Below are 15,911 nucleotides of genomic sequence, written 5' to 3'. Positions count from 1 at the left end.
TGTTTCCAGCTTATGGCGACCATAAGGCAAACCTATCATGGGGTTTTCTTGGCAAGATTTGTCCAGAGGAGGATTGTCATTGCCTTCCCCTGAGAATGAGACCATGTGACTTGCCCAAGGTCACCCAGTGCATTTCATTGCAGATCTGGGAATTGAACCCTGATTTTCAGAATCATAGTCCAGTCTTAGTCCACTACGACGGACAGTCTGAATTGGGTAAGGCAATTTCTCCAGTTTTCTGGGCAGTAAAAACCAAAATGAAACCATTATATATTTGATAGTGCAATATAATAACCATTCTATATAGTCTGCTGAAGGGAAAATATATTTTTAATTTGCAACAAGTGAGGTGGGCTTGGCAACCTAGAACAATCTGAGAATCATGAGGAAGAAACAAAACCAGTTGTAATGGAGTCCTTGTGCTGGACTTCTTTTTAAGAGGTTCATACAGATAACATTCTGCTTGTTCTCAGAGACACTCCTCTTAGCTTCCAAATTTTGAGAAAACAACCAACCCAACTGATCTAAGAAAATTAAAGACCAGGGTTAGCTTTGTAGTGATATAGAGCATGTGTCAGGAAGACCCCAATTCAAATCCTACCTCCTACGAAGAACTGACTACATAGTCTAGTCCATTTTCCTCAACTTCAGCACCTTGTAAGCAATAAAAAGGTAAACAACATTGACCTATTTTACAGTGTTGCTGCAATACTGTATGTGGTGCAGTATATGAACACTAGCTGTTATGATGATCACATCATTTCGTATGCAAACACATGCAAGTTAAATACACTTGACAGTTCTCATTGTTTATCCTACTGTTATTCCCACAGCTTTGCTTAAGATACTATTCATGGAAACCCAATAATGAAGACAAGAACACATTTGCATATACTTTCCCTCAGAAATCTGAAGAGTTGCTTTTGTAACTCCCAGAATGCTCTAGTCAGAATGGTCATGGAAGCTGTAGTCCAAAAAACAAAAAATAGTATTTCCAGTCACTGGCCTCCCTCACCTTCCTGCACCATCCTTCCTACAACTTGTCACAAACATCGAGAGCTGCCCTGGCCAATAAGTTGGACTTACAGATAGGTTCGAATCCTGCTGTTGATTATTCCCATTTTACAGGTGGGGAAGAGTGGGAAACACCTGGAAATTGTGTGGCCAAACAGCATATCCATTGGGCAAACTAAGATATGAATCCAAATGCTGTAGGTCTGAAGCATATGTTCTGTCCTCTGAATGAAAAATAGTTCCCAAACCAGAAAATTCCTGCCCTGGTTAAGGAGCACTTGAAAGAACTGTGTATATCCACACAACTGCTGTAGGAAAGGCTTTGAAATCTTTGCCTATGTATACAGGGCATTCCAAGGATACTGGGATCCAGGTTGCTATTGCAGTCCTGGCTAAACCCTGCAGACAGCATCACTGCAGTGTGGGTCCAACAACTGAAGGTCGCAGCAAAGTCGATGACAAGCTGGGTTGGCAATGCCTGAAACTGATCCCCTCCCTTCCTGGGACAGAGCAGAGCTGAGTGTCAGGGCTTGCTATCTCTAGAGGCAGAGTAGATTTACCACAGCTGAAAATCTGGGCAATTGTTACAAACCAGCCCACAAATGAGATCCTGCTCAGGCGATAAAAATAGCCACTAAAGCTGTGGATACCTGGTTACGTAAAGGCCGGCTGGGCGCCTGGCTCAGACTGAGATAGACCCAGAGAGCATGGAAAAGGGGAGGAGCATGGGAAGGGGAAAGTCTGACTTAGCTGGGATCTTTCATTCAGATGGGCTGGTAAAAATCTCCGAAGATCTTGCAAGAGCAAGGAATGATCAGAGTCCAGCAGCAGAAAACAAAAACCTTGACAACAAACTGACCCCTGGGAATAAACCTGACTTCAACCTGGCACTGACAAGTGGGTCTTGCTGAAGTGTCTCTAAGAAGGACACGCAGCACAGAAAAAAAATCAACGACTCCGTATTACTGACCACATTTAACACTTCAACCTATGAATGGGAAACTTTTGGTGCTCCAGATGTAGTCAGACTGCAGCTCCCATGATCACTCACTACTGTCCCTGCTGGTAAGGGATAATGGGTTTTACAGTCTAACCATATCCAGAAAGACAAACATTCATGAGCTTTAAACATGTTTTAAACATTCATATGCTCGGTGGTAAAAATCACATATATCCTCACAACATTTCCACATTATAATATAAAGCAATCAGAATCTGAGTAGTGACGATTGAGATCATAACCTCACAGTCACATCCCCCATTTTAGGGCTCCTGTTTTTATTGTTTTAGGAATCTGTCCTTTCCATATTATTTCACAGTGATAGCAAAAAACAACAACACCCTTTTCCTGTGCATAGAAATCTTTCACACAATGCATAAGCACCAATTTTTTGACAGAATCTCCCTGTGTTACAAAAATTGAGGGTGAGGGGTTGGAGGCAGTATCACTTCTATTAACCTTTTCTGTTTTTAAAGTGTATGTAGGCATATACTAGATATATCTGCAATACAAAACCTTCCTTCCCATTTAGTTTTTCTAAAAATCTCTTATGGCTTCTTCCAAAGAAGAAACTGTGAACTGTTGTTCACTAAGAGCATTGGGAATTTTATTAAGAAATCCAGACCATCCCCCAACATAACTACAATTCCAGGTTTTCATAGGGAGGGAAAGGAATAGTTATCAAACCAATACTAAGGTCCATTATAGACATCAACATCAGATGTTAACCATCTCCAAAGCATTTCAAAATATAATCTAAGGGATCCCTCTACTGACAGTATAGTTAGCAAAACTAAAAGATTTTGGCCCTGGCAATTAGGTTTTGGTTTTTACTGTTCTGTCAGGAAAGGTCAAACTGTCATTTGGCAAATGGGGTAACTAATGATTTGTAAAAACAACAACAGAGTAACCCTTGTAGTTAGATTGCAATTAGATTCTTCAAGTCTAAAGACTGAAGAAGTGACACACTAGGATAAAGGGAAGCTTTGGCTTTACAGTGGAGATGGGGAGGGTGAATGGGTAATACTGAAAGACAGGGAAAAAGCCACTAAGGTCTTGTTTTGTGTTTTTTTAATTAAAATTACAAAAAGAACATTTCACAAAATAATGCTTTCCTAGTCTGGTTCAAACACTAGAGAAAGGGAACACAATCAGGTTTGCTCCCCGGGACTCCATTTCCACCCCAAGGCCAAATTATGCCTACAATATAAATAAGGCTGTTCTGATTTTAGAGTTACATTTCAGACGTTCCTTTCATTGGCAATCAAATAAATCAAAAAGAAGAACGTCAAACTATTATTAGACCAACTTCACTGAATCGAAGACCACATGTTGAAACAGTGTGCCTGATTCCTTGCTGTTGTTGTGTTCCTTCAAGTCATTTTTGATTTATGAGGACTCTAAGGCAAACCTATCACAGGATTTTCTTGGCAAAATTTGTTCAAAGGGGGGTTTACTATTGTCCTCTTCTGAAACTGAGAGTATGTGACTTGCTGATGGTCACTCAGTGGATTTCCATGGCTGTGTGAGGATTTGAATTCTAGTCTCTAACACTCAAACAACTATACCATGCTAGCTTTAAAGCTATGATAACTAGCCTTTTTTGTGACCTCTGCTAGCAATGAAGACTCATGGTATCTTGTCTGAAAATCATGGCAAACAAATGGCAACAGGGTTCACAAGTTTTGCAAGGACACATATACACACACACCCTGCCTTGCAAATACAACTGGGAAACCAAACAACATGACAATGATGTGCGACTCTGTAATAGCATGTAGAATCTGAAAGACTGCAATGTGTGTGTCTCTAATGTGTGTGTATGGGGAGCAAAGCAGGAGGAAAATGAATTACTATACTGTCCACTTAAAAACTAATAGATTAAATATGCCCAAGCCTTCAGGGCTCAGATCTCACTCTACAAGATGGAAGAGGACTAGCCTACAATAGTTGTCTTTATCTGCAACCTTACATCCACCTACCTGGGACTAAACCCCACTCAACTTATACTTGAGCAGACATTTCTACGATTGCACTGGTTACCTTTAAGGTATCTGAATATTGTCACAGTACACAGTACAGGAGGAAGAAACTTCCATAAGCACCTCTCTCCATCCCTGACAGTTAAAAAAGAAGTAACTAGCAATTTGTTACGATTCCTCAGCATCCAATATCTGCTGTCTCACATGGCCACTTTCCTCTGTCTAATAAAGCTAGTTCTATATAGCCATGTCTTACAAAGGGATCACAACACTAACCAGAAATGTTTTAACCCTTTACGATCCTGATTAGAGCTATCCCTCCTGCTATTTCCAATGGGAAGAAAGCATCAAGGGCAGCTTTCCTCCTCCTGAAAGTAGCAGCTATGGAGGAGCAGGGAAAGATTATAATTCTAACCAGGATGAGGTTGGGGGAAAAGTATAAACACACCCTTCAACACACACCATGTTCCCCAATAGCTTGGAGACATGACTAGGTAACCTCAATGTCTATTAATATATATATATATATATATATATATATATTTAAAAAATCACACAACAGCATGTGAATAATGCCTTGTCTATTTTGGTCATCAGATTACAGCCGGGTAAACAGGGATGTCACACACCAGAGACTGGATTGCACAAGTTCATCTATGGACTTTATATTCCCAATTTTTAGAAGGTTAGGCCAGTTGTGAAGAAGTGTCACTCACTCAAGAAATCAACTCTTTGGGGCTCTACTTGCACATGCTGTGGTAAGAAATACTGATGATAGTCTGGGCAGAAATCAGGCTTGTAAAATTTACTTGTTTTTTTTACTGGAACATCTATTATTGGAATATCATCATCAATTATCAGAATCTCTATTATTGGAACCCTTACCAATCAGAGTCTGGTGCAAAACAACACACTTGGAATTGAAGAACCCAGAGCTTAGGAATTTGTTCTGAGTTACCAAACTGAGTGGAGCTCCAACTCTTTCCATACAAAAAGCCACTCCTTGATTACTCCAATTATATTATTTCTGAAATATAACTGGCTTCTGCAATATAATTATGTGCAGGAGTGGGTAACTATGATGGAAATGGAGCCAATTTTTACTGTGACTCCCACAGCCGGCTACACCCGTGTGTTCCAGGTGACTTAGAAGCAATGTGGCATCACTTACTATTCTGGTTTTTGCTGAAAACTGGCTCTTTTTTCAGCAGTTTTGGGGTCTCACAGGGGGGCATATCAAACCAAACCACCATATTTTTGAGAAAATTTGTTTCTATTTGGACAATCTCTAAAATTGGGGTTCAGGGGGCTGAAAGCCACACAAAGGGTTTAAGGCTATACTTTCCTCACTCTGATTTAGGGTACATTGAGGAGGAATCATCTTGCTACATTAGTATTATCCTTATCCTCATCATACAATTGGAGATCAAAATGTACGCCAAGTTACTGCAGGGTGTAGCAATATCTCCAGACCTACCTTATTCCTACTCCAGTTTACTGTAGACTGAACATTAAGTTTCTATCCAGGGGTGAACAACTTATGGCACTGCAGATGTTGCTATACTCCAGCTTCCATCAATATTTTCAAGGATGAAGAATTATGAGGACTGCAGACCAACAACATCTGGAGGGTGACAAGTTGGCCACTCCCATCTCAGCCCATCTTGGTTCTCTCATGGATAATCCTATATTACTTGAGTGTTTACAAATGTGTTTTGCAATATTCATACTTTACATTTATAAATGTACTCATTTTCAGAAAAGATGAACACACTGTGTGAACTTGCCTGGCCTACAGGCCTTCTGTCTCTTCTTCTTGCTGATGCCCTTGAAGAATGGAAAGTCCACGGTTGTGGAATTGGAGAAGGGCTTCACAGTGTCCCTTTCTAAATCAACTGTTAACTCTCATTGTGCTTTGGATTGCATAATGATGAATTTTAGCAGGAGCTAAAACAGCTCACATTCCAAATGCAAGAATCAGTGCCAACTGAGCCCATTTGCAGCACCTGGTCCATGGAACTCTTGTGGCAGAGACAAATTAAGGAAGATGGGAGATCCTCTACCAAACTCTTCCAAAGAACCTCTTAAAACTGTATTTCATCTGCCAAAATTCACACAGAAAGGAGTTTCTCATCCTAGGTGGAAGTTAATGGAGAGATTCTGCTGTTTTGACAACAGTTGCTACTAAACCTAAAACTCGGAAATGGTACTCTTTTGGACTACAATAGGGGCCACAGTGACAGAGATATTGTAGGAGTTGTAGTCCAAAAAAGGTAACCCATCCAAGCTCCAAAAAACACCCAACACTGAAACAGGGGATCACAAGGAACAGGTAAGCAGACAAGGGAGTTGAGCCTTCTTTCAAACAGTCCCCAGAGCTCTCTTCAAAACCTCAAAATTAAAATGGAGTTGAAAATGTGCAATGCATGTGAACATTCATGGTAGTGGAAGGAGCAGAACGGACAATATAATGCAGGCTGCATCCGCACTGCAAAAATAATCCAAGTTAACACCACTTTAACTGCCATGGCTCAGTGCTAGGGAATTCTAGGAACTGTAGTTTTGAGAAACATTTGGCCTTCTCTGTCAAACAGATCTGGTGCCACAACAAACCACAATTCCCAGAATTCTATAGCACTTAGCCATGGCAGTTAATGTGCTGCAATCCTGGACTATTTCTGCAGTGCAGACACAGCTACAGTGTGGGAATGCAAAGGAACAAAAGGTTTAAAATACACTAATGAACACACCAAGGGCCATGACGTTTTACAAACATAGGTAGTCCAACAGAGCCATACCAAGAATTACAGGGAAGTCCTTACATTGCTGTGCATTGTACTTCCACATGCATGAGAAACTTACAGCCTAGATCCCACCCACCTAGCAGTAGGGACATGCTATTGAAGCCAGGAGAGCCTCCTCCCTTGGGAATCCCCTCCCATAACACACATCATGAGAGACATAGGAGCTACGTAAACATTACGTAATGAAGATTGACTTGGAATGTTGGGGATCAAGCTTCCCAAGTATCATTTCCCGTTCCAAGAGCTGAATGTAGGTGGTTGATTATAGACAGCATCATTTTAATACAACACCCTGCCTGACTAAATGCACCACTCAAGAGAGATGAGAATGGGTGAGTCTGCCACCCACCCTGCATCCAAGCAGCAGATGCCTCAAAACCCCAGTTCTTTCCACAGATGAAGGCACAAAGCCAATGGAAGTATTTCAGATTAAAACAACAGTGTGGGAGATTTTCATTTTTTCCCTTAAACAAAAAATGGGTGAGTCTGAGTAAAAAAAATAAAATAAAAAGTCTGATGAATGGCCAAACTCTTCTTCAGTCACTGCTGTTTGTGAATCCCATCTATATCCTTTAAATATAGACAGGATACAAAATGCCTGGACTTTATATTTTCTTTATCCAGCTGTACAGGTAGGAAGAGAAGAACTCTTTCAGATGAAAGAATTCTGTGGAATCCCAATGTCTACTACCCTATCAATATAGCCAAATCAAAATCATAACACTTCTGAATCCAAATCTTGGCCAAAAAAAAAAGCACAGCTACAATTTATATAATATATGTAATATATGTCAAAACCATTTCTCAACAGTTTTATTTTCCTTCATTGTGGGCTTAGAAAGCAGAGGGGGAAGAATGACAGAGTAGTATGGGAAACTCTGGATGAGAGCTGGTGCCATTCAGGGAGCCACAAACAAATTAGTGATCTGAAACCATATCTTGGCATCCTAAACCCTCATCCCATGCACCTAAACCTCACAGGCACCCTGATGGCATAGCTTGCTCTAAATGGGAACAAGAAAAGGTAGAAGCAGCCTCCACAAGTCAGATAAAGGGCCAGGGCCTTCTTCAGCCACTGATGCTTGGAGATCCCATCTGCATCCTCAGTTGACCCTGCTGTCTGACTGGACTTAGCAGCTGTGGGATTACTGCAGCCCCCACAGAGATGGTGCAGCAAAGCACAAAAGCAGCCACGTTTTTGCCAGGATTCCACTCACATGCTTGAGTCCTCCACAGTGAATAAACCTTTTTTTTTTTTCCTTTTTCTTTTTTCAAATTGACTCATGAAAGCCAAATTCAATTCCCAGAATAAAGTAGGTTTGCCTGCACTGAGTTACTCTTGTATAATTTATTCTACTTTCAACATTCAGCTTCTTAAAGAATTGCCTGCGGAGAGGGCTAGGAATCACAGAAACTACAGCAGTGGTGTTCAGAAAACTGTTCCAATAAACTCTGGGGCAGAGCTAACCCCACTATTAGGAAGAGCCCATTAGAGCTTTAAGATCATCTAGAGAGGCCCTCTGTCCCACCACCTTCTAAGGATCATTTCTGTTTTCTGCTGCTCCAGAGAATAGGACCCAGATCAATGGATACAAACTCCAGGAAAAGAGATTCCACCTAAATTTTAGGAGGAACTTCCTGACAGCAAGAGATGTTTGACAGTGGAACACACTCCCACTGAGTGTGGTGGAGTTTCCTTCTTTGGTGGTTTATAGACAGAGGCTGGATGGCCATCTGTCAGGGATGTTTTGATGATGAGTTCATGCATGGCAGGGGGTTGGACTGGATGGCCCTTGTGGTCTCGTCCACCTCTATGATTCTCTGTTTCTATTATTTGATGAGAACTAGGGAAAGAGCCTTCTTGGTGGTTGCTCCCAGACTTTGGAAATCCCTACTTAGGGAGGCCTTGCCCTCCTTCTGTCAACAAGATTTTAAAAAATGGCATCAGGCTTTTACAAGCACATGCTGTATGGCACTGTTTTAAAGTTTTTATATATTCTTTTAATGGATTTTAATGTCTTTAACATTTTAATTTTATATACTGTTTAATTGCTTTTTAAATTACTTTAATATTTATACTTCATTAATGACTTTGTATAGTACAACTTGAAGGCACACAACAGTAAATGTTTTTAACTTCTTTTTAAATATGTTAGTCATTTTGAGTCTGTTGGGAGAAAAGTGGAATATAAATGAATAAAATAAGGAGGAGGGGGAGAGGGAGGAGGAAGCAGCTATCTCAAATAAGTTTGGGGTGTCAATGGGCAGCAGACAGTTAATTACTAGATTTCTACTGCAGTGGGGCAGTGATTGTCAGCCACAAGATTGCTGGCTTTGGGTGCTATGCACCTTGAATTGGGCCAGTAGGAGTATCATTTGTTGCTCTGTCTCAGGCAACCATGGGGTTCCTTGGAAGCTTGCCAAAGATTCTCAGAAAAAGGACTGGAAATGACAACAAGACAGACAAGCTGGCCCAACGTTACCAATCTTGCCCCATATTGCCACAGGGGAGCATGGGGATGTGCGAATGAATGCACTCTTTGTCACACTGAGCAGTGGCTCTCAATCTTTGATCCTCCAGCTGTTCTAGAAGCCTTAATCATTGGCAATGCTCATTGGTGGTTGTTTTTTTTTTTTTTTTTTTTTTTTTGAAGCCCCAAACATCTGGAGGACCAAAGGCTAAGACCAGGAATCCTAGCCAATGCCTTCCAGCAGGAACTAAATGTTTCCTCTACACCAGCAATTCCCAACCTGTGCTCCGTGGAGCCCCTAGGGCTCTGTGAGTCAAAAAAGTTGGAAACCCCTGCTCTAGACCATGTCCCAGAGTCCTCTGCAGCAGGAAAGGGCTCGATGGGAGCCATGTCAGTAGGACAGAGTTGAGGAACTTAAATCATATGCACACACACATGCCTTCAAGTCGCCTGTCAATTTATGGAGACTCCATAAATTTTATAGTGTTTGCTTAAGCAAGGAATACTGAGAGGTGGTTTTGCCAGTTCCTTCCTCTGAAATAGAGCTTACAGCACCTGGTATTTGTCGGTAGTCTTTTATCCAAATACTAATCAGAGTTGACCCTGCTTAGATGGGATCCAATGCCTTTAGGGAATTTAGGCCCTTATTTTCTCTATGAAAAGATTAACTGAAGACCAGTGCTGGTAGTAGACATAGGACTTTATCACACGGGGAAAATTGAGGGTTTAAAAGGCTGATTATCCCATGCAAAACGCGATATTGCATTTAAGATTTTCAGACACATCATTATTATAGAAGCAATAAAGAGGTGATAAAGAGGCTATAAAGAGGCAAAAAACAGGATTTTCCTGTGAATGATTTGTTGCTGTTTATTGCTTCTGTATAAATTCTTTATTGCCTCTTTAATAGTGACGTCATGTGAAAATCTTAAATGCGATGTCATGTTTTGCATGGGATAATTGGCTATTTAAAGCCCAATTTTGCCCTATTTCCCCCATGTGATAAAGCTCATAGATAGAGCGAATGGCGGGTGGAATCTATTGAATTACAGGATTTTACAGTGACCATTCTGTGTCACCCCCTCTCTGCTTTTCACACCTTGATGCCTCTCTATCCCTTTTTTCCTCTGTCCCACTCTATTCTCCTCTCTCTGCCCTTTCTGTCCCACCCTATCCCTCCTCTCTCTTTGAGTCAACTCATCCCTAACTACCCCTCCACCTCATGTTTTAAAAAACATAATTCAATTCTCTCACACAAACCTAGTAATTAATGAGTGCATTAATTCCCTGCAAAGCAAACGACAACAAACGTGAGGTTCAGAACTGCCCCCAAGCTCAGGAAAGAACAGCCCTGAAAATTAAAGGCAGCCATCCTTACTTGACCAAAATAGAGTCAGGCCTTGTGCCCTGCTATGAAGGGCCTTCCAAATTAAGCCCTGACATGAAAGCTGCTTTGGATCCACATGAGCACCCAATTTTGGTAAGTCTCACATGAGTAGTAAAAAATATTTTGAATCTTCAGGACTGCTTACAAAAGGGTCCCCCCCCCCCCCCCCCCGCAGCCTCCTTTTTTTATATTTTCCATTTTGGTGGCCAAATTTATAGGCCTAAGCTTTAAAAAAAATGCAGGCATATCTGCTCTCCCCCTTACTCTCTGGCAGGATACAGACCGCCCCTTTGGGGCGGTCTGCACCTGCCTCTTTCCCCGATGGATCGGGGCCACAGCGGCAGCCCCAGAGCCCCGATCTGCCGCTTTTCCAGGCCTCAGAGAAGTGGCAAAAGGCTGCTTCCCTGCAGCCTGGAAAGAGGTGTCCTTGGGCTTCATGCCCCAAGAACACTCTGACAGTTGCGGGGAAAGAGAGAAAGGGGCTCTTTTGTATTGCTGACACAGCTGTGTAAAGGATATGCCAGCGATACAAGTGGCGAAAGGAGCTGTTTCGGAGCTCCTTCTGGCACCGCTGAAAGGGCGCCACAAGTGCCCTGCAGCAACACCAGGACGTAATGGCTGCGCCATTTGGACGCGACACGACCATTACGTCAAAATGGCGGCACCCATGTAGACAGGGCACCGCCATTTTGATGTCCTGCCGATGTACTAGGGTTGCGGGGCGTATATAAGCAATGCCCCGAGGCAACCCTAGTAAGTCACCAGGACGTGCTATCAGGCCCATCTGTACAGGGCCTCTGTTTTTCTTTTCCTAGATTTTTAAATGGCGGATCCTGGAGGCAGCTGCTGTTTACCTTGCCTGTTGTATGCAGGCACACACAACTTCAGTAGGTTTGGCTACAGCAAGATGTACAGGCTACAGTTCTTTCCCAACTGCATTGTTCACTGAAGACACACTGTTTCTCCAGCCCCTCTTCACCATTTCCCAATACCCAAAGACATCCTGTGGGTTTTCATGGCCAAGTGAGGATTCTAGTAGTTTCTATGGCTCAGTGGGGATTCCAACCCTGGTCTTCCAGTGTCCTAGTCCAATGTTCAGACAACTACACTGCACTGGCTCTTGCCTTGAATGACTGGAATGGTGACTGAAGGTCTGGCAGATGTTGAGGGAAAAGTAGTAAAATCTGTCTCTAAAATAGACAGATACAACACAAAGACACCTATATGCACATTTTCATTTTCCAGACTAGAACAAGAAGTTCTGCTAAGGTAAGCAGTAGGACAACTTGGGCTGAGCAAGTCCCACCTACAAAACACCAGCCTTGGGTTGTTCTCTTGATTCTGCTGAAGCTCATTTTTCTTCTCCTTCCAGGGTAAGAAGCTGAGCTCTCAGTCTCGGTACAGGATGATCCAAATTGACACAGAATGAGCTATATTTACTTCACAGCTCTGCCAGCCAAAGGCCATAGTTGAAGAAAATACATGCCTAAACATTGCTCTCACTTCTCTAAACCAAGGGCTAGGATTTTGCTGTGTTTGTGAGTCTGCTCTTAGATCACTCCATCTACCCAGACCCATTCTATCCTTGTTCCCCCATGCTTAAAAACAACATCATAGTTCACTCCTTTTGGAAGGAAGGAAGGAAGGAAGGAAGGAAGGAAGGAAGGAAGGAAGGAAGGAAGGGGCTCTAATTCCAATTACAAGCCAAACAAGACCCATCTTGTAGTGCAACCTGAAAACATTCAGTGTTTGGCATCATCATCATCATTAAATAGTCAGCTATGTCAAAGGATGCCCAAAGCAGATTTGGTCAAGGAATTAGGAAATGAAGCGTGAGCAGCACCAGAGCCAGTTTTGCCTGCCAGTCTTAGTGAGCTGGGCTAAATTCCAGTCAGGCTCCCATTCACTGGTACACCGTGCCCTGCAATGCACTTACCTATGAAAGAGAGTCACTGTGAGGCATGGCAGTACAGAGTTGCTGAAGTGAGGACTTGGTTCCTGAACCATGAGACCCACTGGGTGGTCTCAGGCCAGCCACTATCTCTCAGTTTGATCTAGGACAAGCTGGAAGATGAAGATGGGGAGAACAATGTATGCCACCTTATAGATGTAACCCATGAAATATATGCAGTTCTGCCTAATGAGCTAGGCAGATAGCAAACCAGGATGTAGCAAAGGCTACCCACAGCTCACACTGGAAAATCAATAAACAAACACACAAGGGTGTTATTGTTTTTTCCAGGAGGGGGAGGCTGAACTTTAGCCCAAGCCCCCCCCCCCCCCCCGCAAAGAGTACACTTGAACAAGAGGTTCTCCACTGGCCATATGCTGTGTGGTGTGGGTAGATTTGCTGCATTGCAATTATTCTGCCAGGCACCAATGTCACTCACAGGACTTCCATCACCACTTTTCACAGCAAATTATGATCATCCTACCGGCGCTGCATTCCATCCCATGCCCTCCCTTCCTTCCCGCTTCCAGTTCACTTGTGTTGTTGCTCATTGCTCTGTGTGATCTTCTCCCTGGGCACATGCACTGCTCTCCTGTGGGCCCACTGTTATCACACTGTGTTCAGTGGTTGTCTATCCCCTTAAACAAGGACACAGCTTCTTTATGACCAGCATTACAACCATCCTCACTCTCATGCTCCAAATCCTCCCTTACATACTAGCTCTGAATTCTTCTCACTGAACACACTGACATTAGCAGCCCCTTCATCCCCACAATGCCACTGCACTTTGTCCTCTCCCTTGACTGCTCCCATAATCCCTTCCAGGAGCCATCACCAGAGTGCATGTGTGCGTGCATGCATGCATGTGCACATGCACGTGCACATGCATGGAACACTGTCAGTCCCCATCCACAAAACAGTGATACCTTTACTGGGCCAACCAAAATGAACAAAATATATGATGCAAGCTTTCAAAGCTCCGTTGGCTTCTTCATCAGAAAATGGTGTTAAAAATCATACAGGAGACCAAAAAAAGGCGGGGAGATGAAGGCATTGAAGCCACAGGCATGCATTTTGTCAAGATGTTGTTATCATTGTTCTCCATTAAGATGGTACTGTGACTTCACTGTCATCCCTCCATATGATTTTCATACCGTTGCCTGACAAAGAAGCCAGTGGAGCTTCAAAAGCTTGCATCATGTATTTTGTGCATTTTGGTTGTTCCAATAAAGGTATCACTGTTTTTTGGATTTTGGGTGTCATTGTACTTTACTGGATGGCTACCCCTCCCCTAATTCTTAGCTATTTTTTAAAAAAGCAACAACATGATTTGCCATCTACCTCTTCAAATCCTAGTAATGGAGATCATGATCCCTTTTCCCATTTTCACAGATGTGGGACAACAAAATCAATTTGTCCAATAAATCCATGATCATTCTGCAATTTAAAACAATGGCATCCCATGTTGCAACACACACCAAGCAAACTCTGGAAAATGCTAGATTTCCATTTAGGAACACTGTCACTGTAATACCTTGGTTGGACTTCTCACAGCAGTGGGAAGCAACACTAACAAAATTAAGCAGACCTCTAATTCACCCTGCATTTGCAAGACCTTAGCAGTGCTGTTGATAACAGGATAACTTGGAGGAAGAATTCAGAGATATGTCCATGTTAGTCTGGAATATCAATACTCAAAGGGGTCTTACAGCACCATTGAAACTAACTGTGGGGAAAAAGTTGTAGCATAAGCTTTCATAGACTTGGTTTCTATGAATCTGAGGAAGCAGACCAAGTTTACAGAACCTCATGCTGCAACTTGTTTTGTACAGTTAGTCTCAAAGGTGCTGCAAGATCTCTTTGCAGGATAACTTGGAAGTCTCTCAGTCATAGGGTTGCCATAAATTGAAGTCATCTTGATGGCAATTCACAATAAATATCTCATCCACCTGCGACAGGAGTAACACAAACAGTACCATGCCATACAATCTCTGTGGTGCATTTCCCACTCCAGAGGCAGGGCTGGCACCTACCTGGGAAATACTTGGGACACTGGTCCCATTCCATGTCTTTCTTACACACAAGCTACTTGGCATCTTAAAATCCAGCACTGAAGCAAAAACAGAAAGAGATTGAGAATGAGATTGAGAGGGGGGATATGCAATACAGAGAGATGCACAGACGAGAGAAGCAGAGGACAGGTTATGATATTCAAACTAAGGAAATAGAGGGGAAGACAGGGATAGAGGGATGTAAATACAGAACTAAGGCAGTGAGTGCTTCCCCACAAGCTCCAGGTTGCATTAGAGGCCCAACAGCACAATACAATCATCTATCTATCTATCTATCTATCTATCTATCTATCTATCTATCATCTATCTATCTATCTATCTATCTATCTATCTATCTATCTATCTATCATCTGTCTCCCCCCCACCCCCATGATCACTAGTAAGCTTCCAGGTAACAAAGAGCAATCAAACAGAAGGCTGCAACTTGTAAATATGTGCTAGGTTTGTGAATGGAAAGTGGGGTGAAGTGCAGAGCTAGCAGGCACCCTCACCGAGGAGTCCAGTGGGGCAGGCAGTATCCTGGCTCTATGGCAAGGGTATCAGATCAGAAGAGCCAGACAAGCACGAATTCTGTTCCTCCTTAGGGCCACTTTGAGATAAGAGACTCTGACGCGTCCAGGAAAGCAGAAGCAGCAGCAGCAACAGCAGCCTGGATCGATGGAGATGGAAGCTGGGAAGGGGGAAAATGCTGCTGGATTCCCAAAGACCAAGAAAATGCAGCTAGGAGACAGTATAGGATTTGGGACAGGAGTGGGGAATGCTTGCGTTATCAAGGTTGATTTATCCTCACAAGGTGGATTTGGCCCAACGCACAACAGAGAACTAGTCAGAAAGACATGGGAAAGAGGAGAGAGGGAGGGAGAGAGGAAAAGAGAGAGAGGGAGAGAGAGAGAGAGAAACAGAGTGTGTGTTGTGTACAAGGTCAAGAGGGGCATTTACAGGGCTGGATGGTGGAGTTTATGAGTGGGAAAACAGCTGGGAGAAATATGGAGTTGAAAGACATCATTCTAAGAAGCTGAAATTATTCTGGTTTTAGTTATCTTTTTGTACCTAGGTCTTTCTTATGCTGCATATGATGGGAGACATCATTAGCCCAGGAAGGCTAGTGGGAGTTGGGACCCACAGTCATTCAGTGCATGTTTTGGGGCAAATTTTGCTCCCTTCCATGCCAGCGCAACCATATGAGATGATGGCAGCCCAAGATCACCAACCGCCCAAAGTACTATCCTA

The 15,911-nt window shown here is 42.8% G+C and overlaps 1 protein-coding gene across 6 annotated transcripts in view; it reads right to left on the bottom strand.

The window, feature by feature from the left end:
- Window positions 1–15,911, bottom strand: part of ZNF385A (zinc finger protein 385A) — a 290,379-nt gene that overhangs the window by 193,457 nt on the left and 81,011 nt on the right. For 2 of the 6 annotated variants that reach the window (XM_089480967.1, XM_089480994.1), the window contains exon 1: window positions 14,643–14,677. The exons of the other annotated variants lie outside the window; for them this stretch is intronic. In XM_089480967.1, coding sequence (XP_089337093.1) covers window positions 14,643–14,676 — 34 coding nt within the window. In that variant the 5' untranslated portion in view covers window position 14,677. Of the gene's footprint in view, window positions 1–14,642; window positions 14,678–15,911 lie in introns of those variants that run through there. 6 annotated transcript variants of the gene reach the window in all.

This window comes from Sceloporus occidentalis, unplaced genomic scaffold, assembly GCF_023333645.1.
Source record: "Sceloporus occidentalis isolate IW3139 unplaced genomic scaffold, rSceOcc1.0.p SCAF_1, whole genome shotgun sequence".
Classification (NCBI taxonomy): domain Eukaryota; kingdom Metazoa; phylum Chordata; class Lepidosauria; order Squamata; family Phrynosomatidae; genus Sceloporus; species Sceloporus occidentalis.
This window is presented reverse-complemented; position numbering and strand designations above follow the sequence as displayed.